Raw genomic sequence first — 23,047 nt, 5'->3', positions numbered from 1 at the left:
CCGAGCGACAAACCCTTTTCCAGTCCAGATTGAAGGAAGGACAGAAAAGTGGGCAAGGCAACAGGCCAGGGAGAAATACCCTGAGCAGAGCACCACGACAGGAAAATTTTCCACGTCCTGTGGTAGATCTTGGCGGACGTTGGTTTCCTAGCTTGTCTCATAGTGGCAATGACGTCTTGAGATAACCCTGAAGACGCTAGGATCCAGGACTCAATGGCCACACAGTCAGGTTGAGGGCCGCAGAATTCAGATGGAAAAACGGCCCTTGAGATAGCAAGTCTGGTCGGTCTGGTAGTGCCCACGGTTGGCCGACCGTGAGATGCCACAGATCCGGGTACCACGACCGCCTCGGCCAGTCTGGAGCGACGAGGATGACGCGGCGGCAGTCGGCCCTGATCTTGCGTAACACTCTGGGCAACAGTGCCAGCGGAGGAAACACATAAGGGAGCTGAAACTGCGACCAATCCTGAACTAAGGCGTCTGCCGCCAGAGCTCTGGGATCTTGAGACCGTGCCATGAACGCTGGTACCTTGTTGTTGTGCCGGGACGCCATGAGATCGACGTCCGGCACCCCCCAGCGGCAACAGATCTCCTGAAACACGTCCGGGTGAAGGGACCATTCCCCTGCGTCCATGCCCTGGCGACTGAGATAATCTGCTTCCCAGTTTTCCACGCCTGGAATGTGAACTGCGGAGATGGTGGAGGCCGTGGCTTCCACCCACAGTAGAATCCGCCGGACTTCCTGGAAGGCTTGCCGACTGCGTGTGCCGCCTTGGTGGTTGATGTATGCCACCGCTGTGGAATTGTCTGACTGAATTCTGATCTGCTTGCCTTCCAGCCACTGCTGAAACGCTTTCAGGGCAAGATACACTGCCCGTATTTCCAGAACATTGATCTGAAGTGAGGACTCTTGCTGGGTCCACGTACCCTGAGCCCTGTGGTGGAGAAAAACCGCTCCCCACCCTGACAGACTCGCGTCCGTCGTGACCACCTCCCAAGATGGGGGTAGGAAGGATTTCCCTTTCGATAATGAAGTGGGAAGAAGCCACCACCGAAGGGAAGCTTTGGTCGCCTGCGAGAGGGAGACGTTCCTGTCGAGGGACGTCGGCTTCCTGTCCCATTTGCGAAGGATGTCCCATTGAAGAGGACGCAGGTGAAACTGCGCGAAAGGAACTGCCTCCATTGCTGCCACCATCTTCCCCAGGAAGTGCATGAGGCGTCTCAAGGTGTGTGACCGACCTTGAAGGAGAGATTGTACCCCTGTCTGTAGTGACCGCTGCTTGATCAGCGGAAGCTTCACTATCACTGAGAGGGTATGAAACTCCATGCCAAGGTATGTCAGCGATTGGGCCGGTGTCAGATTTGACTTTGGAAAATTGATGATCCACCCGAAACTCTGGAGAGTCTCCAGGGTAGCGTCGAGGCTGTGTTGGCATGCCTCTAGAGAGGGTGCCTTGATCAACAGATCGTCCAAGTACGGGATCACCGAGTGACCCTGAGAGTGGAGGACCGCTACTACAGTAGCCATAACCTTGGTGAAAACCCGTGGGGCTGTTGCCAGGCCGACCGGCAGTGCCACGAACTGCAGGTGTTCGTTCCCTATGGCGAAGCGCAAGAAGCGCTGGTGCTCTGGAGCAATCGGTACGTGGAGATAAGCATCCTTGATATCGATCGATGCAAGGAAATCTCCCTGGGACATTGAGGCGATGACGGAGCGGAGGGATTCCATCCGGAACCGCCTGGTCTTTACGTGTTTGTTGAGAAGTTTCAGGTCCAGGACAGGTCGAAAAGACCCGTCCTTCTTTGGGACCACAAACAAGTTGGAGTAAAAACCGTGGCCCTGTTGCTGAAGAGGAACAGGGACCACCACTCCTTCTGCCTTCAGAATGCCCAGCGCCTGCAGAAGAGCCTCGGCTCGCTCGGGAGGCGGGGATGACCTGAAGAATCGAGTCGGGGGACGAGAGGTGAACTCTATCTTGTAACCGTGAGACAGAATGTCTCTCACCCAGCGGTCTTTTATTCGTGGCAGCCAGGTGTCGCAAAAGCGGGAGAGCCTGCCACCGACCGAGGATGCGGAATGAGGAGGTCGAAAGTCATGAGGAAGCCGCTTTGTTAGCTGCCCCTCCAGTGGTCTTTTTAGGACGTGACTTAGACCGCCATGCATCAGAGTTCCTTTTCTCTTTCTGAGGCCTTTTGGACGAGGAGAATTGGGACCTGCCCGCGCCCCGAAAGGACCGAAACCTCGACTGCCCTCTCCTCTGTTGGGGTATGTTCGGTTTGGGCTGGGGTAAGGATGTATCCTTTCCCTTGGATTGCTTGATGATTTCATCCAAACGCTCGCCAAACAGCCTGTCGCCAGAAATTGGCAAACTGGTTAAGCGCTTTTTGGAAGCAGAATCTGCCTTCCATTCCCGTAGCCACAAGGCCCTGCGGAGTACCACCGAATTGGCGGCTGCCACCGCCGTACGGCTCGCAGAGTCCAGGACAGCATTAATAGCGTAAGACGCAAATGCCGAGGTCTGAGTGGTAATGGACGCCACTTGTGGCGCGGACGTGCATGTGGCTGCTTCAATTTGCGCTTGACCTGCTGAGATAGCTTGTAGCGCCCATACGGCTGCGAATGCTGGGACAAAAGAAGCGCCGATCGCTTCATAGATGGATTTCAACCAGAGCTCCATCTGCCTGTCAGTGGCATCCTTGAGTGAAGCCCCATCTTCCACTGCAAGTATGGATCTAGCCGCCAGTCTGGAGATTGGAGGATCCACTTTGGGACACTGAGTCCAACCTTTAACCACGTCAGGTGGAAAGGGATAACGTGTATCCTTAAGGCGCTTAGAAAAACGCTTATCTGGACAAGCATGGTGATTCTGGATTGCCTCTCTGAAATCGGAGTGGTCCAGAAACATACTCGGTGTACACTTGGGGAACCTGAACCGGAATTTCTCCTGCTGAGAAGCCGACTCCTCTGCTGGAGGGACTGAGGGAGAAATATCCAGCATTTGATTGATGGATGCAATAAGATCGTTCACTATGGCGTCCCCGTCTGGAGTATTAAGATTGAGAGCGCCCTCAGGATCAGAATCCTGATCAGCTACCTCCGCTTCATCAACTCGAGATTACCCTCGCTGAGACCCTGAACAATATGATGATGTCGAGGGAAAATCTAAGCGAGCTCGCTTAGTCGGTCTGGGGCTGGGGTCTGTGTCAGAACCCTCAGCCTGGGATCTATGAGATACCCCGGGAGGACATTGTTGGTCCAACTGAGGGGGGCCAGGGAACAAAGATTCAACAGAGTCCCTGTGCTGAGATACCGGCCTGTACTGCAAGGCTTCTAGTATCTTAGCCATAGTCTCAGAGAGTTTTGCAAACTCTGTCCCCGTCACCTGGACATTGTCAGCAGGTGGCTCTCCCTGGGCCCCTCTTAGCAGAGGCTCTGGCTGAGTAAGTGCCACAGGGCCCGAGCACTGTATACAATGAGGGTCAGTGGAACCTGCCGGTAGCGGGGTCGTACATGCGGCGCAGGCAGCATAATAAGCCTGTGTTTTGGCACCCCTGCCTTTTGTGGGCGCCATGCTATTATCTTCCCTGAGCAACACAATAGGGTATATAGCCAGAAATCAACTGTGCACTATACAGTGTAAAATAAACAAATAATGTTACACTACTGCACAATGGGGCTAGCACCACAGGTGCTGCTTACCACCCGCTTAAAGCGGTTGTGAGGCCACCAGAGTCCCTGCCTGGGTCTCTCAGATTTTGTCCCCCTCTGCAGCGTCCGAGGAGCTGACAGGAATGCGTCCTGAGGAGAGGAGGGAGCCGTGGGCGTGACCCAGAAAGAGCGGGAACTGGTGCCTGCACTGTGCACAGTGAGGGGAGTGGAGTATGCAAAGCATGCTCCAGCCCTCAGTGCTGCTCGTTCTGTGCAGCGTCCCGCCCTTCCCCTGCCTGTCAGGGCTATGGGCGGGAGGAAAGGAAACTAGGCCGCAAAAAGCCGGGGACTCTAGTAATAAACGCGGCCGCCGTAAAAGCGCGGCCGGCGTGGAAGTCCCCGGCGCACTACAAGTCCCAGCCGCGCCGCAGTGTTTCCAAGGCAGCGGCGGTCAATGCGGCAGTCCCTATACATAAACACACTCAGCAACGCTGAGTGTGTAATGGCACATATTAACCCGGTCAGCGCCGCGGTCCCCGGTGCACTAGCACACCCAGCAAAGCTGGAGTGTTGCTGTGCGCGGTCCCCACGGGGACACAGAGTACCTCCAAGTAGCAGGGCCATGTCCCTGAACGATACCCGGCTCCTATCCAGCAGGCTCCACAGGAGTTGTGGATGAAGCACGGTCTCAGTGCCTGAAGACCGATAGGATCCCACTTCCACCAGAACCCTGAGGGGGATGGGGAAGGAAAACAGCATGTGGGCTCCAGCCTCCGTACCCGCAATGGATACCTCAACCTTACAACACCACCGACAAGAGTGGGGTGAGAAGGGAGCATGCTGGGGGCCCTATATGGGCCCACTTTTCTTCCATCCGACATGGTCAGCAGCTGCTGCTGACCAATCTGTGGAGCTGTGCGTGCGTGTCTGACCTCCTTCGCACAAAGCAAAAAACTGAGGCGCCCGTGGGAGCACGGGGAGTGTATAGGCAGAAGGGGAGGGGCTTAACACTTTTGAGTGTAATACTTTGTGCGGCCTCCGGAGGCATAGCCTATACACCCAATTGTCTGGGTCTCCCAATAGAGCGACAAAGAAAAGTAGAATACATTGACTTGGAAATCACCATATTATATTCACAGGAGAACACAGAACAGATCTGATGTTTAACGTTTGTCATTTTTCTATTTACAGTGCCTTGCGAAAGTATTCAGCCCCCTTGAATTTTTCAGCCTTTTCCCACATTTCAGGCTTCAAACATAAAGATAAAAATGTTAATGTTCTGGTGAAGAATCAACAAGTGACACAATTGTAAAGGTGAACAATATTTTTTGCTTATTTTAAACCTTTTTTAAAAATAAATAACTGAACATTGTGGCGTGCAATATTATTCATCCCCTTTACTTTCAGTGCAGCAAACTCACTCCAGAAGTTGATTGAGGATCTGTGAATGATCCAATGTTGTCCTAAATGACTGATGATGATAAATATAAGCCCCTGTGTGTAATCAAGCCTCCGTATAAATGCACCTGCTCTGTGATAGTCTCAGGGTTCTGTGTAAAGCGCAGAACCATCATGAAGACCAAGGAACACAACAGGCAGGTCCATGATACTGTTGTGGAGTTTAAAGCTGGATTTGGTTACAACACGATTTCCACAACTTTAATATCCCAAGGAGCACTGTGCAAGCGATCATATTGAAATGGAAGGAGCATCATACCACTGCAAATCTACCAAGACCCGGCCGTCCATCCAAACTATCATCTCACACAAGGAGGAGACTGATCAGAGATGCAGCCAAGAGGCCCATGATCCCTCTGGATGATCTGCAGAGATCTACAGCTGAGGTGGGAGAGTCTGTCCATAGCACAACAATCAGTCATACACTGCACAAATCTGGCCTTTATGGAAGAGTGGCAAGAAGAAAGCCATTTCTCAAAGATATCCATAAAAAGTGTTGTTTAAAGTTTGCACAAGCCACCTGGAGACACCAAACATGTGGAAGAAGGGGCTCTGCTCAGATGACACCAAAATCAAACTATTTGGGCACAATGCCAATCGATATTTTTGGCGTAAAACCAACACAGCTCATCACCCTGAACACACCATCCCCACTGTCAAACATGGTGGAGGCAGCATCAAGGTTAGGGTCTGCTTTTCTTCAGCAGGGAAAGGGAAAAGGAAGATGGTTAAAATTGATGGGAAGATGGATGGAGCCAAATACAGGACCATTCTTGAAGAAAACCTGTTGGAGTCTGCAAAAGACCTGAGACTGGGACGGAGATTTGACTTCCAACAAGACAATGATCCCAAACATAAAGCAAAATCTACAATGGAATGGTTCACAAATAACCGTATCCAGGTGTTAGAATGGCCAAGTCACAGTCCAGACCTGAACCCAATCGAGAATCTGTGGAAAGAGCTGAAAACTGCTGTTCACAAACGCCTCCATCCAACCTCACTCAGCTCCAGCTGTTTACAAAGGAAGAACGGGCGAGAATTTCAGTCTCTCCATGTGCAAAACTGATAGACACATACCCCAAGAGACTTGTGCTGTAATCGCAGCAAAAGGTGGCGCTACAAAGTATTAACTTAATGGGGATGAATAATATTGCACGCTCCAATTTTCAGTTTATTTTTTTAAAAATGTTAAATAAATTTCATTCACCTTCACAATTGTGTCCCACTTGTTGTTGATTCTTCACCATTAATTTAACATTTTTATCTTTATGTTTGAAGCCTGAAATGTGGGAAAAGGTTGAAAAATTCAAGGGGGCTGAATACTTTCGCAAGACACTGTAATTTGAAAAACTAAACTCATTTAGAAATAAATGGCAGCGACAAATCTCAGAGCTGTCGGGAGAGAGATAACAAAAGGCTGGAAAAGTAAGTAATAATAGTAATGAAAAACAACTGAAGGGTCAATTTTCAAGTTAGTCACATGTATAAAAATTGCATGTTAGAGAGGCAGAGTCTCTCAGAAGCAAAGATAGTCAGAGGTCACCAATTTATGAACTGCATCTAAAAATTGTGGAATAATTTCAGAAAAATGTTCCTGAAACTAAAACTGCAAAGACTTTGAATATACAACATTATAGAGGACATAATATCATTGCAAGATTCACAGATTCAGGAGAACTGTGAACATGCACAAACGACAAGGCCAACAGTCAATCTTGTATGCTCATGATATGCGAGTCCTCAGGCAGCACTGCATTAACCCTTTCACAACAAACACCGTTCCAGGTATGGCGCATGTCGGAAGCGGGCTCACAAGGTAAGCTCGCCCCATACCCGTCAGGTAATGGCTGTGTATTACAATTACAGCCTGCACCTACCTGTATCAACTGTGGACGGCGCTTCTATTGTTAAATGCAGCTGTTCAACTCTGACAGCAGCATTAGCAAAGCGCCGGCATAAGTGAGCGTCATTCTAAATGCCCACTGGCGCGCCCATGACATGATCACTGGTTGCTGATGGGATGCTATGACAGCCTGGGTTTGCCTATCATTACAGAGCTCCCATTGAACCCTGCCTGGGGCTGGGCTTCAAAGGAGAGACAGTCACTCTTGCAATAAACAGCAATACTGTGACAATGCTGTATATAGCACAAGAGATCAGACAATCACAGGTTATAGTCCCATAAACAAAAAAAGTTATAAAAAGTGTGAAAAATATAATAATTTAAAAAAAAAAGTTTAAATACACCCCCTTTTCCACCATTAAATATAAAAAGAATACAGACACAGAATGGGGCACAGTGGTGGACGCGGCTTAGGCACAATGCTGGACGCGGCTCAGGAACAGTGGTGGACATGGCTCGGGGCACAGTGCTGGACGCGGCTTGGGGCACAGTGGTGGATGAAGCCAGGGGCACAGTGGTGGACATGGCTCGGGACACAGTGCTGGACGCGGCTTGGGGCACAGTGGTGGATGAAGCCCGGGGCACAGTGGTGGAACTGGCTCAGGCACAGTGCTGGACGTGGCTTGGGGCACAGTGGTGGATGAAGCCCGGGGCACAGTGGTGGAAGAGGCTCAGGCACAGTGCTGGACGTGGCTTGGGGCACAGTGGTGGATGAAGCCCGGGGCACAGTGGTGGAAGTGGCTCAGGCACAGTGCTGGACGTGGCTTGGGGCACAGTGGTGGATGAAGCCCGGGGCACAGTGGTGGAAGAGGCTCCGGCACAGTGCTGGACGTGGCTTGGGGCACAGTGGTGGATGAAGCCCGGGGCACAGTGGTGGAGTGGCTCAGGCACAGTGCTGGACGTGGCTTGGGGCACAGTGGTGGATGAAGCCCGGGGCACAGTGGTGGAGTGGCTCAGGCACAGTGCTGGACGTGGCTTGGGGCACAGTGGTGGATGAAGCCCGGGACACAGTGGTGGAGTGGCTCAGGCACAGTGCTGGACGTGGCTTGGGGCACAGTGGTGGATGAAGCCCGGGGCACAGTGGTGGAAGTGGCTCAGGCACAGTGCTGGACGTGGCTTGGGGCACAGTGGTGGATGAAGCCCGGGGCACAGTGGTGGAAGTGGCTCAGGCACAGTGCTGGACGTGGCTTGGGGCACAGTGGTGGATGAAGCCCGGGGCACAGTGGTGGAAGTGGCTCAGGCACAGTGCTGGACGTGGCTTGGGGCACAGTGGTGGATGAAGCCCGGGGCACAGTGGTGGAGTGGCTCAGGCACAGTGCTGGACGTGGCTTGGGGCACAATGGTGGATGAAGCCCGGGGCACAGTGGTGGAAGTGGCTCAGGCACAGTGCTGTACGTGGCTTGGGGCACAGTGGTGGATGAAGCCCGGGGCACAGTGGTGGAAGTGGCTCAGGCACAGTGCTGGACGTGGCTTGGGGCACAGTGGTGGATGAAGCCCAGGGCACAGTGGTGGAAGTGGCTCAGGCACAGTGCTGGACGTGGCTTGGGGCACAGTGGTGGATGAAGCCCAGGGCACAGTGGTGGAAGTGGCTCAGGCACAGTGCTGGACGCGGCTTGGGGCACAGTGGTGGATGAAGCCCAGGGCACAGTGGTGGAAGTGGCTCAGGCACAGTGCTGGACGTGGCTTGGGGCACAGTGGTGGATGAAGCCCGGGGCACAGTGGTGGAAGTGGCTTAGGCACAGTGCTGGACGTGGCTTGGGGCACAGTGGTGGAAGTGGCTCAGGCACAGTGCTGGACACGGCTTGGGGCACAGTGGTGGATGAAGCCCAGAGCACAGTGGTGGAAGTGGCTCAGGCACAGTGCTGGACGCGGCTTGGGGCACAGTGGTGGATGAAGCCCAGGGCACAGTGGTGGAAGAGGCTCAGGCACAGTGCTGGACGTTGCTTGAGGCATAGTGGTGGACGAGGCATGGGGCACAGTGGTCAATGTGGCCTGTGGCACATTGGTCAACGTAGTCTGGGGCACAGTGGTGGTCATGGCCCAGGCACAGTGGTGGACACGGCTCAGGCACAGTGGTGAACGCGACCTTGGGCACAGAGGTGGAGCGGCCCAGGGCACAGTGGTGGACACCGCCTGGGGCACAGTGGTCAACGCGGATCGGGGCACAGTGGTCGATGTGGCTCAGTCACAACGATGGACACGGCCTGGGGCACAGTGGTCAACACGGCCTGGGGCACTGTGCTGGACGTGGCCCGGTCACAATGGTGGACACAGCCCGCTGCATAGTGGTGGACACAGCTCGGGGCAGTGGTGGATGCGGCCCGGGCACAGTGGAGGACACACTTCATCACAGTCATAGGTGCAGCCCATGTACAATGTTTTGATGTGTATTGCTGTTATCAATTACTAAATAAGCTAATTTTAGCAAATTAAATAAAGAAAAAAGCATTCAACTTTCAACTTCTGATCGGTTCTATGCTCTGCGGTGAATAAATATGGAGATAAGAGATTTCCAATCATTGCATTACAGTTATCATATTATACATTACTACAATCATTTTACAATATATACACTATTGTACATAATGTGAGAGATGGAGTTCAAAAGGCAAAGCAGAGAGTACGGTACATTTTACTCAGAATTAATACATGGTACATGACATATTATTATTGCCATTTTTAAATATTATACATTATTAGTACAATTATTATACCTTATATATTTTATATATTTCTTGTTATTATTATTGTATATTATTGTACAATATTTGATGTATACATTATTTCAATAATTACACAGCATTCTGTCCAATGTCCTGACGGTTTTCGCCTCATCAATGGAGCCTTGAAGTCATCATCATCCCAAGGCGAGATATAAATGGAGCATAGGACTGATCTGCAGAATCCCAGCCGGGCTCTAGACCGCGGTGTATGAGCGACACCAAGGCATAAGCAGCACTCACAAAAAGTGAAACGGGCGCACAGATTGTAAAATAGGCAAATCCACCAAATATAACAGGTAAAAACATTCATTTAAAGGGATACCAGGTCACTTTTTTTTCTTGGTATTATTATTATTAATTAATAATTATTATATATTAAAGGGCCTCTGTCTGGAGGAGGGAGATACAATCATACAAGCCCCTCTGATTCTTTAGATTGGCCAAGAGTTTATGGTTCAGGTCAGGTGCTTTATATATGAAACCATTCACGTGAGCATCACTCGGGTACGCTCGGTGCGCAGCCCAGTGCGAGCTGCTTGGGTGTGCTCGGTGCTCAGCCCAGTGCGAGCTGCTTGGGTGTGCTCGGTGCTCAGCCCAGTGCGAGCTGCTTGGGTGTGCTCGGTGCTCAGCCCAGTGCGAGCTGCTTGGGTGTGCTCGGTGCTCAGCCCAGTGCGAGCTGCTTGGGTGTGCTCGGTGCGCAGCCCAGTGCGAGCTGCTTGGGTGTGCTCGGTGCTCAGCCCAGTGCGAGCTGCTTGGGTGTGCTCGGTGCTCAGCCCAGTGCGAGCTGCTTGGGTGTGCTCGGTGCTCAGCCCAGTGCGAGCTGCTTGGGTGTGCTCGGTGCTCAGCCCAGTGCGAGCTGCTTGGGTGTGCTCGGTGCTCAGCCCAGTGCGAGCTGCTTGGGTGTGCTCAGCCCAGTGCGAACTGCTTGGGTACGCTCGGTGCTCAGCCCAGTGCGAGCTGCTTGGGTGTGCTCAGCCCAGTGCGAGCTGCTTGGGTACGCTCGGTGCTCAGCCCAGTGCGAGCTGCTTGGGTGTGCTCGGTGCTCAGCCCAGTGCGAGCTGCTTGGGTGTGCTCAGCCCAGTGCGAGCTGCTTGGGTGTGCTCGGTGCTCAGCCCAGTGCGAGCATCACTCGGGTACGCTCGGTGCTCAGCCCAGTGCGAGCATCACTCGGGTACGCTCGGTGCTCATCCCAGTGCGAGCTGCTTGGGTGTGCTCGGTGCTCAGCCCAGTGCGAGCATCACTCGGGTACGCTCGGTGCTCAGCCCAGTGCGAGCATCACTCGGGTACGCTCGGTGCTCAGCCCAGGGCGAGATGCTTGCAGTGTTTGATCGCTCGCACTGGGGTAACAACAGCGTGATCAGATGTAGTGTGCAACCAAAAAAAAAGGGAAAAACTCCATTCCCTCTCCCCTAAAAGTGAACGGTTTATGGCTGGCTGCATGTGTGTGGAGAAATGAGCTGCCCAATTAGTGACTTCCATTGAGGTCCAGGTCAAGTCCAAACCCAAACCAAACTTTATTTAAACTCCAGCTACCCGTGCCGAACTGAACCTCCAGGTGTGAAGGCCTAGGCTATGAATCGTTTATCTAGTGTAATAATAATAAGATAATCTGCCCTTTGAGTTCTTTATGTATTGCTTCTCCATATATACCTAATTGAAATATCAATGGAATATATAACCAAAACAAATTATGCTCAGGGCTAAGTAGAATAAGTTTTAGTTCATGAATAAATAACCGACATTCATGAGTAGAAGAGAATAAGTAACTGACATTCATGAATGGAAGAGATACAGTACTTATCTGTGGTTTCAGATAGGTAACTAGCATTCTTCTATTCATAGAAGAATGCTTATCTGTAGTTTCAAATAAGTAACTGACATTCATGAATAGAAGAGAATAAGTAACTGACATTGTTCCATTCATAGACTCTCATCTATGTCTAAACACACTTGAATGTTTTGCTAACGAATGTTGCTAAGACTGTTCAGACAAGGAATGAGCTATTTCTGGCTAGCTGGTTGGTTAATAGATAACGTGGATGTATTGAGTAAGCTGTATATATGCTATGTTTTGAATACAAGGGTCAGAAGAGCATTGAGCTTCACCCGGATAGTCATGTCTCTGTGTGGTCATTTCTCCTGATTCATCTGCGCAGTTCTGATTTGGAATCCTCCTCTGAGACCCTGAGAGGGAGACCCCCTTGAGGTCTCCCCCAACACAGGTTTCCGCTGAACTCAAGCCGAGAGGTTAATTTTGATATCGCACACTGTTTAGGTCATTTCATAGAATCCATACCATCTGTTACTTGTGACAGGAGACCTTTAAATATCTGGTATTTTGCAAAATTTGCTTCTGCTTTTTTTCTTTTAGTTAATCAACATTTTTACTATCATTTTTTTCTTGAATTTTTATTTTATTTATTTATTTAAAAAAGAAAAAAATACAGTTTCTGAAAAACAAAACCTAGCTTAATTTTAGAAGGGAGGCTGGACCTATGAAAGGAGATATAAAATCCATCGCTTTAAAAAGAATCTGTCACCAGGTTTTCACCACCTAATCTGAGAGCAGCATAATGTAGATACAGAAACCCTGATTCCAGCAATGTGTCACTTGCTGGGCTACTTAGTGTAGTTTTGATAAAATCCCTGTTAAATCAGCAGTAGATTATCATTGCATGACTACTTGGCATGCTACAGGTAGTCCAGCATAATCAAGAGAGCTGTATAACTAGATCTGCAGCAGAGGAGACATTGATTTTATTAAAATGACAGCAAACAGCTCAGTAAGGCTATGTGCGCACAGTGCGTTTTGCATGTTTTTTGGGTGTGTTTTTGGTCTCCAAACTGCATGACTTTGCTTCCCCAGCAAAGTCTATGAGTTTTCATTTTTGCTGTCCGCACACAACTCTTTTTTTTAGCTGTGTTTTTACGCTGAAAAAAAAAACGGTTATGTCAATTCTTTTCTGCGTTTTACTGCGTTTTCCACCCATGCAATGCATTGGAAAAACGCAAAACGCAATGATCAAAAACGCAACAAAAGACAGCCAAAAACGCACCGAAACGCGGTAAAAACGCAAGCGTTTTTACCACTGCGTTTTTGCCACGGGAGCGTTTTTAGCGGCAAAAAACACACAAAAATGCAGCGTCTAAAAAAAGCAATGTGCGCACATAGCCCAAGTGAAACATCGCTGGAATCAGGCTCTCTGTCTCTACATGATGCTGCTCTCAGATGAAGGAGCAAAAACCTGGTGACAGATTCCCTTTGATAATACGTTTGTTCAATTTTTTGCTAATCTTTTCATTACTTGTATGCTTCCACTTTGAGCAGTGTAAAGAAATAATTTCTGCTGCTCGGTGGAAACCGTCAGCAAGTAGGTGAGCTCATGCCATCGCTCTTAATTTTATTCTGACTATGGTTTGTGTAAAGTCTGAACAGGTGACACATTAACTTTATTGACAAATAAATATTAAACCCAATAATAAAACTAAAGAATATCTTAGACATAAGTGTGTGAGAGTCTCCCGGTTCTTTGTTCCAGGGCCCTTAGCTAGCATGTGCCGTGTATAATACTGTGCGTTTTATGTGTTGGCTATCAGGGCCTGGGGGCAGCGGCCACCTCTGTTTCTATGGCCCTGATAGCAATAATTCAGTGAAACACAGAGTAATGAGGAAATAACGAGGGTACTTACATATCGCCATGGGTAAGAACGACGTACTGAGATACTCGGTGATGTCCTTGTGTAAGAAGGGAGGGAATGTGGCCAAGGTAGAGATCATGGTATAGGGTAAAGTGCTTAATATATCATCGCTCAGGAAAGGCAACAGACAAGCGGTCGTGTAAAATATCGACTGTCCCAGATCTAGAAACGGGAGACGAAGTTAGTGAGAACGAGAAGAAATGTAACACAAGCTGACACAATGTGACGACGCTACAAGGTTACACTGCACCAAAGACCCGGGGGCAGCACAGGGGGGTCTGTACGTAAGAAGGGTCCGCACTTTATTATCATGTCTTATACTCTACTCCTGACCAGATCTGCAGTGAATATTCTGACGGTTGTGCTTGGAAACAGTCTGTGATTTCTTTTTTTTTTTTTTACAGTCACACAAGAGTCCAAACAGCTGAGCTCTGATCTGGAGGCTGTTATGTTGTTATCTGACCTGCACTGCTCTAAAAGGCAGCAGAACTATGGATGCAGCTCTGAAGGTGCTGTGTTTCACATGGTATCAATGCATTTCAGGTAATGACTTAGGTTATTCCTGATAAAATGTGAAATTGAAGCGGTCACTCACACTCCTGTTCTGTCCATGTGAGCGATCTCAGTTACACAGCTCGACCTGCCGGACTCTTGCAGCAATGTCTGCTGGACGCTCAGGGCACATCCTGCAGCAGTATCACGGAGATTTTGGCAGAAGTCTCTCAGTAATACTCGATAGACTCGCACGGCTATGCTTATCACTCTCATGTCTGTGCCTGAAGGACTCCCACGGCTTTAGCTACTGGACTCTCACAGCCATGCATGGAGGACCCTCAGGGCTATGCTTGTAGGAGTCTCGCAGCTATTCCAGCAGGACTCTCGTGGCTGTGCCCGCAGGTCCCTCAGGGCTATATCTGATAAACGTCCTCGGCTATAACCGCAGGACCCTCAGGGCTATACCTGATAGACTCCCCCAGGGTTTGCCTTCATGGCTATGCTTACGCATAATTCTCACAGCAAATCCTTCACAACTCTCTTGGCTATGCTTGTTAGATGTCCATGGCTATGCCTGCAGGACACAAATGCAGGACTCTCACAACTGTTTACTTCGGACTTCCCTGGCTATGTCTGCATGGCCCTCAGGGCTTTACATGGGACTTCCCAGGCTATGTCTGCATGGCCCTCAGGGCTTTACATGGGACTTCCCTGGCTATGTCTGCATGGCCCTCAGGGCTTTACATGGGACTTCCCTGGCTATGTCTGCATGGCCCTCAGGGCTTTACATGGGACTTCCCTGGCTATGTCTGCATGGCCCTCAGGGCTTTACATGGGACTTCCCTGGCTATGTCTGCATGGCCCTCAGGGCTTTACATGGGACTTCCCTGGCTATGTCTGCATGGCCCTCAGGGATTTACATGGGACTTCCCTGGCTATGTCTGCATGGCCCTCAGGGATTTACGTGGGACTTCCCTGGCTACTTCTGCAGGACTCTCACAGCTGTTTACTTCAGACTTTCCCGGCTATGCCAGCATGGCCCTCAGGGCTTTACATGAGACTTCCCTGGCTATGTCAGCATGGCCCTCAGGGCTTTACGTGAGACTTCCCTGGCTATGTCTGCATGGCCCTCAGGACTTTACGTGGGACTTCCCTGGCTATGTCTGCATGGTCCTCAGGGCTTTCCCTGAGACATCCCCGGCTATGCCTACATGGTCCTCAGGGCAATGCTTATAGAAGTCTCCCAGCTATACCAGTATGACTCCCTCAGCTGTGTCCGCAGGACCCTCAGGGCTATACTTGATAGACTTCCCCGGCTATGCCAGCAGGACCCTCAGGGCTATACTTGATAGACTTCCCCGGCTATGCCAGCAGGACCCTCAGGGCTATGCTTGTAGGAGTCTCCTAGCTATTCCAGCAGGACTCTCTCTGCAGTGTCCACAGGACCCTCAGGGCAATGCTTGTAGGAGTCTCCTAGCTATTCCAGCAGGGCTCTCTCAGCTGTGCCCGCAGGACAGGACCGTCAGGGCTATGCTTGTAGGAGTCTCCTAGCTATTCCAGCAGGGCTCTCTCAGCTGTGCCCGCAGGACAGGACCGTCAGGGCTATGCTTGTAGGAGTCTCCTAAGCTATTCCAGCAGGGCTCTCTCAGCTGTGCCCGCAGGACAGGACCCTCAGGGCTATGCTTGTAGGAGTCTCCTAGCTATACCAGCAGGGCTCTCTCAGCTGTGCCCGCAGGACAGGACCCTCAGGGCTATGCTTGTAGGAGTCTCCTAGCTATACCAGCAGGACTCTCTCACAGTGTCCACAGGACCCTCAGGACTATGCTTGTAGGAGTCTCCTAGCTATACCAGCAGGGTTCTCTCGGCTGTGCCCACAGGCCCCTCAGGGCTATGCTTGTAGGAGTCTCCTAGCTATCCCAGCATGGCTCTCTCGCAGTGCCCGCAGGACAGGCCCCTCAGGGCTATGCTTGTAGGAGACTCCTAGCTATCCCAGCATGGCTCTCTCACAGTGCCCGCAGGACAGGCCCCTCAGGGCTATGCTTGTAGGAGTCTCCTAGCTATACCAGCAGGGTTCTCTCGGCTGTGCCCACAGGCCCCTCAGGGCTATGCTTGTAGGAGTCTCCTAGCTATAACAGCAGGGCTTTCTCGGCAGTGTCCACAGGACCCTCAGGGCAATGCTTGTAGGAGTCTCCTAGCTATTCCAGCAGGGCTCTCTCAGCTGTGCCCGCAGGACAGGACCGTCAGGGCTATGCTTGTAGGAGTCTCCTAGCTATTCCAGCAGGGCTCTCTCAGCTGTGCCCGCAGGACAGGACCGTCAGGGCTATGCTTGTAGGAGTCTCCTAAGCTATTCCAGCAGGGCTCTCTCAGCTGTGCCCGCAGGACAGGACCCTCAGGGCTATGCTTGTAGGAGTCTCCTAGCTATACCAGCAGGACTCTCTCACAGTGTCCACAGGACCCTCAGGACTATGCTTGTAGGAGTCTCCTAGCTATACCAGCAGGGTTCTCTCGGCTGTGCCCACAGGCCCCTCAGGGCTATGCTTGTAGGAGTCTCCTAGCTATCCCAGCATGGCTCTCTCGCAGTGCCCGCAGGACAGGCCCCTCAGGGCTATGCTTGTAGGAGACTCCTAGCTATCCCAGCATGGCTCTCTCGCAGTGCCCGCAGGACAGGCCCCTCAGGGCTATGCTTGTAGGAGTCTCCTCGCTAAACCAGTAGGGCTCTCTCAGTAGTGTCCACAGGACCCTCAGGGCTATGCTTGTAGGAGTCTCCTAGCTATTCCAGCAGGGCTCTCTCAGCTGTGTCCACAGGACCCTCAGGGCTATGCTTGTAGGAGTCTCCTAGCTAAACCAGTAGGGCTCTCTCGGTAGTGTCCACAGGACCCTCAGGGCTATGCTTGTAGGAGTCTCCTAGCTAAACCAGTAGGGCTCTCTCAGTAGTGTCCACAGGACCCTCAGGGCTATGCTTGTAGGGGTCTCCTAGCTAAACCAGTAGGGCTCTCTCGGTAGTGTCCACAGGACAGGACCCTCAGGGCTGTACTGAAGCGTTCAGTGTTCAGATGGATTTCTTATTTCAATTGAACAACAATACAGGGTATAATACTGATAAAAAATAAAACATCCAATGAGGTTTTATCTCCCCTATTGACCCATATTACTGAGACTAATGGAGTGTCCTTAATGTCAGGGCTCTGCCGGTCTACTACTATGTTGTATGGCATTAGGCCCATTTTAATAATGGCCTCTTTGGTTCATAACTGTGTGCTGAACGCTGTTAAGAGTATTTCACACATTGGTTTTTGCTGCTTTTTCTCAACCCTGCTCTGTTGGCAGTAATAAAGCTGCTTCCAAATAGTAGGTTTTTCTGCTTTCTTTGCTGTGCTTTTGGTGTGTCATTTGTCTACAGTACATGTTTAAATAAAATTAGTTTCATTTACCACAAAGGCAGCAAAAACCCAAAGTCTGAACATAGCCTAAAGGCCACTATACACACAGCGACATCGCTAGCGATGTCGCTGGTGAAAGCTCCTGCCCCCGTCGGTTGTGCGTCACGGGCAAATCGCTGCCCGTGGCGCACAACATCGCAAACACCCGTCACACGGACTTACCTTCCTAGCGACGTCGCTGTGGCCAGCGAACCGCCTCCTTTCTAAGGGGGCGGTTCCTGCGGCGTCACAGCGACGTCACTAAGCAACCGCCCAATAGAAGCGGAGGGGCGGAGATGAGCAGCCATAACATCCCGCCCACCTCCTTCCTTCCTCATTGCCAGTGGCCGCAGATACGATGTTGTTCCTCGTTCCTGCAGTGTCACATATACCGATGTGTGCTGCCTCAGGAACGACGAACAATCTGCGTCCAAAAGCAGCAACGATATTTGGGATTAGAACGACGTGTCAACAATCAACGATATGGTGAGTGTTTTTGATCGTTATTGGTCGTTCCTGCGTTTCACACGCAACGACGTCGCTAACAAGGCCGGATGTGCGTCACGAATTCCGTGACCCCAATGACATCTCGTTAGCGATGTCGTTGCGCGTAAAGTGGCCTTTAGACTTTCCAAAGTCACGTTTTAACTAGGTAACCAAACCCAACGCATTACTTCTTACATCTGATAGGTAAAAGGAAGCCCCTCCACTGATCATGACGACAGACTACCCCAAATAACTATTCTGTTTTTAAAGAGAAAGGGATAAATCTAAAACCTCCAAACTAAACTCAGCTTTATAATTATAGAAGTTCTTCTTGAAATGGTATATACCAAGATTAAAAGTTATGCCCTACCTGTGACTTCCAGATCACTGGAAGTCCAACCCCTAGGACCCTCATTGAACCAGAGATAGTAACCCTGAAAAGCCCTGTCTGAATAAAGCGAAGGCTGAGTATGCACGTCCCGCTCCATTCATTCTCAATGGGACTGCTGGAGAAGCTCTGCACTGCGCTGGTCTCTGGCACTCCCGTCAGAGTCCCAAAGTCAGGATCGGGGTAGGGTCCCAATTGTAAGACCCCCAGCAATTGAGAAGTTATCAAATAGGGAATTACTTCTAAACTTGAAACAAACCCCTTTAAGAAAGAAACCGACCCCAAATTGTGCATCCCCAGCCCCATCTAAAGGAGTTACAAAGGAAAAAAAAAGAATCTCTTACCATGTTGTCCATGCTGAAGCAATGGGACTAGATCCAACAGCGTCACCAGAGTCACATAGAGCCCCTGATAGTCCAAAGAAGGGTACTCTGATAACTGAGCATCTCGACTTTGTTGGCCTCGTTCTGATGGAGAATCTCGCAGGACGCTGTAAAGGAGGGAGCGAGTAACAGTAGGGTTGATGGAACTGACCTGTGGTCTTAGAGATGGAGTGAGTGGGAATGGCACAGGAAAAAGACACATAGTCATGGGCACTGTCAAATTGGCGGCATCTTGATTTTCCTTCTTGCCTGACCGGGACAAAATGCTGTTGAGGGGACAAAGAAAAAAAAGAGACAACAAAGACACAAAAAAACAGCACATTACATTGAAATGACACTGTAAAACAAAGAATAAAACACCAGATACGCGCCACATTAGATGCAATGCCTACCAATCTGGTGCCAGGCTCTAGACTAGATCGCTTCACTTTCACGCTTGACAAGAGGAAATTGCAAACAAAAATCGTATTTCTCTGTTTTATTTTCATTTAATCTTTTTTTTTATTTTTTTTTTTTGTCTTTGCTCAACATTCTCATTGCATCTCATGTGTTATCTGGTTCATAAGGAGCAAAACCATAAGGATGCATGTTTCAGTGTCACACCCATGCTTTGCAGGCACCCATGCTTTGTAATAATCCAAAACCCGATGGGTAAAAGGCCAATCTGAGCATCCAATTGTATCACAGTCCTCCGATCTGAAACAGATGGTTACATTGTATCCTTTTTTTTTTTAATTAGTTTTGTTTCTTTTTATTTTGTTTTTCTTCCAAGGTCTCGATACATTGTAAATCCGACCCTGTAAAATATAGGTGTGGCACTTCCAGAAACATGTTTTTAGCCAGTAATAAACATGTGAGTTTGTTAAGAGGTTTTAGTTTTTCTTAAAAAACACATGTTTATTGCACCAAAATAATGTCTGTATGTATTTTATGATACTGTTTCATGACATTCCATCAGTATCATCTGACATAATGAGGTTTCAACAGGCACATGGATTAAGAAATCATATTTCTTTCCAAAAATGTTCACTAAGCTACTGGGAGGAAGCTTTGAAAAATAAGATATAATTGATGATTTGTAGCATAGGTGGAGCTAATGGCAATGGCGGATTATGCGCTTATAATTTAACATTGTCCATGTTTGGGGAGGAAACAGATTATTTTAACAATACAAACACTATTTTGTTAACTTGATATCTTTATATTTCTCTGACTAGTCACAAAATATCATATCATATCTGTGCTGAATGTGGTCACTGAATAATATCGCGGATCTGAATTTTTTCCTGCTGTGTCCATTTGAAAGGAACACAAACTTAAAGCATTTGCTCATTATACAGGTTATAGATAGAAGTAACCTACATAGACAGAGGAGTCACTGTGCACATATATTACTGATCCTGAGTTATATCCTGTATTACACTCCAGAGCTGCGCTCACTCTGCTGCTGGTGCAGTCACTGTGTACATACATTACATTACTGATCCTGAATTACCTCCTGTATTATACTCCAGAGCTGCACTCACTATGCTGCTGGTGCAGTCACTGTGTACATACATTACATTACTGATCCTGAGTTATATCCTGTATTATACTCCAGAGCTGCACTCACTATTCTGCTGGTGCAGTCAGTGTACATACATTACATTACTGATCCTGAGTTATATCCTGTATTATACTCCAGAGCTGCACTCACTATTCTGCTGGTGCAGTCACTGTGTACATACATTACTGATCCTGAGTTATATCCTGTATTATACTCCAGAGCTGCACTCACTTTTCTGCTAGTGCAGTCACTGTGTACATACATTACTGACCCTGAGTTACATCCTGTATTATACTCCAGAGCTGCACTCACTATTCTGCAGACTTTAGACTTATAATATTCCTGCATCCCTTTTTTATTCATTGTCTATACAGAACTTTTTCTGGTGATTTGCCTTCTGGGAAATGTCTTTTTTAATAACACCCGCCACTGTACAGTCATTTGATGTGTGAAGAACTAACTAAAAAAAGAATCAAGATAAGTCAGTTACATAAATTATCAAGATTTTATTCCAGTACTAATTCTGAGTTTTATCCTGTATTATACTCCAGAGCTGCATTCACTATTCTCCAGGCGGAGTCACTGTGTACAGACATTACATTACTTATCCTGTATAGATCCCGAGTTACATCCTGATATACTCCAGAGCTGCACTCATTATTCTGCAGTGGAGTCACTGCCTATATACATTACATAACATATCCTACACTTGCAATAAACCAGCAGTATAGGTGAGTGCAGGATAAGTTATGTAATGTATGTATAAAGTGACTCCACCAGCAGAATAGTGAGTGCAGCTCTGACATATAATACTGGATTTAACTCAGTATCAGTGCTGGATCAGTAATGTAATGTATGTACACAGTGACTGCTCCAGCAGAATAGTGAGTGCAGCTCTGATGTATAATACAGGATGTAACTCAGGATCGGTAATGTATGTACACAGTGACTGCACCAGCAGAATAGTGAGTGCAGCTCTGGAGTATAATACAGGAGGTAACTCAGGATCAGTAATGTAATGTAAGTACACAGTGACTGCACCAGCAGAATAGTGAGTGCAGCTCTGGAGTATAATACAGGAGGTAACTCAGGATCAGTAATGTAATGTATGTACACAGTGACTGTACCAGCAGAATAGTGAGTGCAGCTCTGGAGTATAATACAGGATGTAACTCAGGGTCAGTAATATATGTACACGGTGACTCTACTGTTTAAAGAGATTATTTCTATATATAACCTGTAAAATTTGCTGCTTTAAAATATCAAAAACATTTATATATTCACCAATAATAAGGGATAGGGGCGATTTACAGTTATATATAGCATTACCATCCTTATAAAGGCACTTTTATAACATTACCCAACATAGTTGAAAAATGTATTCAATTCACAAAAATCTTTTTGTATTTTAGTTTATTTTTTTATAACCACCAGATCTGCATTAGAGCCCCTATACTATTTGTATTAAAGCCCCCAAAGGTTCCTTTAGGATCTAAATGCTTGTTACCAAAGTCAGTGAGGATAGCTTCGCTGCCTGCGCCCCTATGTCTACACTTCTTGCCTTGCATGTGGTTTTGTGCTCCCATAGGCACAATGGGCTTTGTAGCAACCAGTCACAATTTAAGTTTAAACTTTCAGAAGTGATCTGATTGGCTGCTATAAGATCAAGCATAATAAATGGTAAAATAAGGTGGAAGTGCACACAAGCAGGAAGTGTTGTCGTGGGGGCACAGGCAGGGACGTTTTTCTCCACCTCAGCACAGGACACACTAAAAGGGCTTTAATCTGCATGGGACGTGTCATTAATGCTCATTGTCCCAATATACACTTATTTCATGCCCATCCCATAGCAATAGCTCTATAACAGCACATTGTTATAATATCTACTGGACTTTATAACTGTTAATAATAACCAACCAAATTCAGACATTTACATGTGTAACATTTTATTTGGAATATCTAATAAATCATTTGTCTTAAAGGGGAAGTCCACATCACTCAGCCGTGGCCAAGATAACCATCTCCTGAGCAGAAATTACAAAGTGAAGTCATCAGCACCACTCTGTTACCAGATTTTACTATATAAACTGCGTACATTATTATACATCCCATAGATATCAGCCTTTAGGAAAGTGTAACTCAATCATCATCCATCTAGACTGACTGACAGCTCCTCATGCCCCTCCTGGTGCCGCTGGCATCCACACTGCTCAGCACAAGCTACAGCTGTCAGTCAGGGCAGGCAGAGACTGAATAGCTGTCAGTCAGGCCAGGTGGAGACTGAATAGCTGTCAGTCAGGCCAGGTGGACACTGAATAGCTGTCAGTCAGGCCAGGTGGAGACTGAATAGCTGTCAGTCAGGGCAGGTGGAGACTGAATAGCTGTCAGTCAGGGCAGGTGGAGACTGAATAGCTGTCAGTCAGGGCAGGTGGAGACTGAATAGCTGTCAGTCAGGGCAGGTGGAGACTGAATAGCTGTCAGTCAGGGCAGGTGGAGACTGAATAGCTGTCACTCAGGGCAGGTGGAGACTGAATAGCTGTCAGTCAGGGCAGGTGGAGACTGAATAGCTGTCAGTCAGGGCAGGTGGAGACTGAATAGCTGTCAGTCAAGTTGGGTGGAGACTGAATAGCTGTCAGTCAGGCCAGGTGGAGACTGAATAGCTGTCAGTCAGGGAAGGCGGAGACTGAATAGCTGTCAGTCAGGGCAGGTGGAGACTGAATAGCTGTCAGTCAGGGCAGGTGGAGACTGAATAGCTGTCAGTCAGGGAAGGCGGAGACTGAATAGCTGTCAGTCAGTGCAGGTGGAGACTGAATAGCTGTCAGTCAAAATGGGTGGAGACTGAATAGCTGTCAGTCAGGGCAGGTGGAGACTGAATATCTGTCAGTCAGGCCGGGCAGG

At 48.7% G+C, this 23,047-nt stretch overlaps 1 protein-coding gene across 7 annotated transcripts in view; it reads right to left on the bottom strand.

Annotated features, from left to right (window-relative positions):
- UNC79 (unc-79 subunit of NALCN channel complex) overlaps positions 1-23,047 on the bottom strand; it is a 218,308-nt gene that overhangs the window by 168,524 nt on the left and 26,737 nt on the right. For 5 of the 7 annotated variants that reach the window (XM_075330270.1, XM_075330274.1, XM_075330271.1 and 2 more), the window contains exons 3-4: positions 18,565-18,869; positions 13,424-13,594 (exon numbers count right to left, since the gene is read on the bottom strand). In XM_075330270.1, coding sequence (XP_075186385.1) covers positions 13,424-13,594; positions 18,565-18,869 — 476 coding nt within the window. Of the gene's footprint in view, positions 1-13,423; positions 13,595-18,564; positions 18,870-23,047 lie in introns of those variants that run through there. The other 2 variants (XM_075330275.1, XM_075330276.1) reach the window with 2 other exon arrangements.

The sequence above is a fragment of the Anomaloglossus baeobatrachus genome, chromosome 12 (genome assembly GCF_048569485.1).
Source record: "Anomaloglossus baeobatrachus isolate aAnoBae1 chromosome 12, aAnoBae1.hap1, whole genome shotgun sequence".
In the NCBI taxonomy this organism is placed as follows: Eukaryota; Metazoa; Chordata; class Amphibia; order Anura; family Aromobatidae; genus Anomaloglossus; species Anomaloglossus baeobatrachus.
Note: the sequence above shows the minus strand (reverse complement) of the source record. Positions and strands in the feature narration are given on the sequence as shown.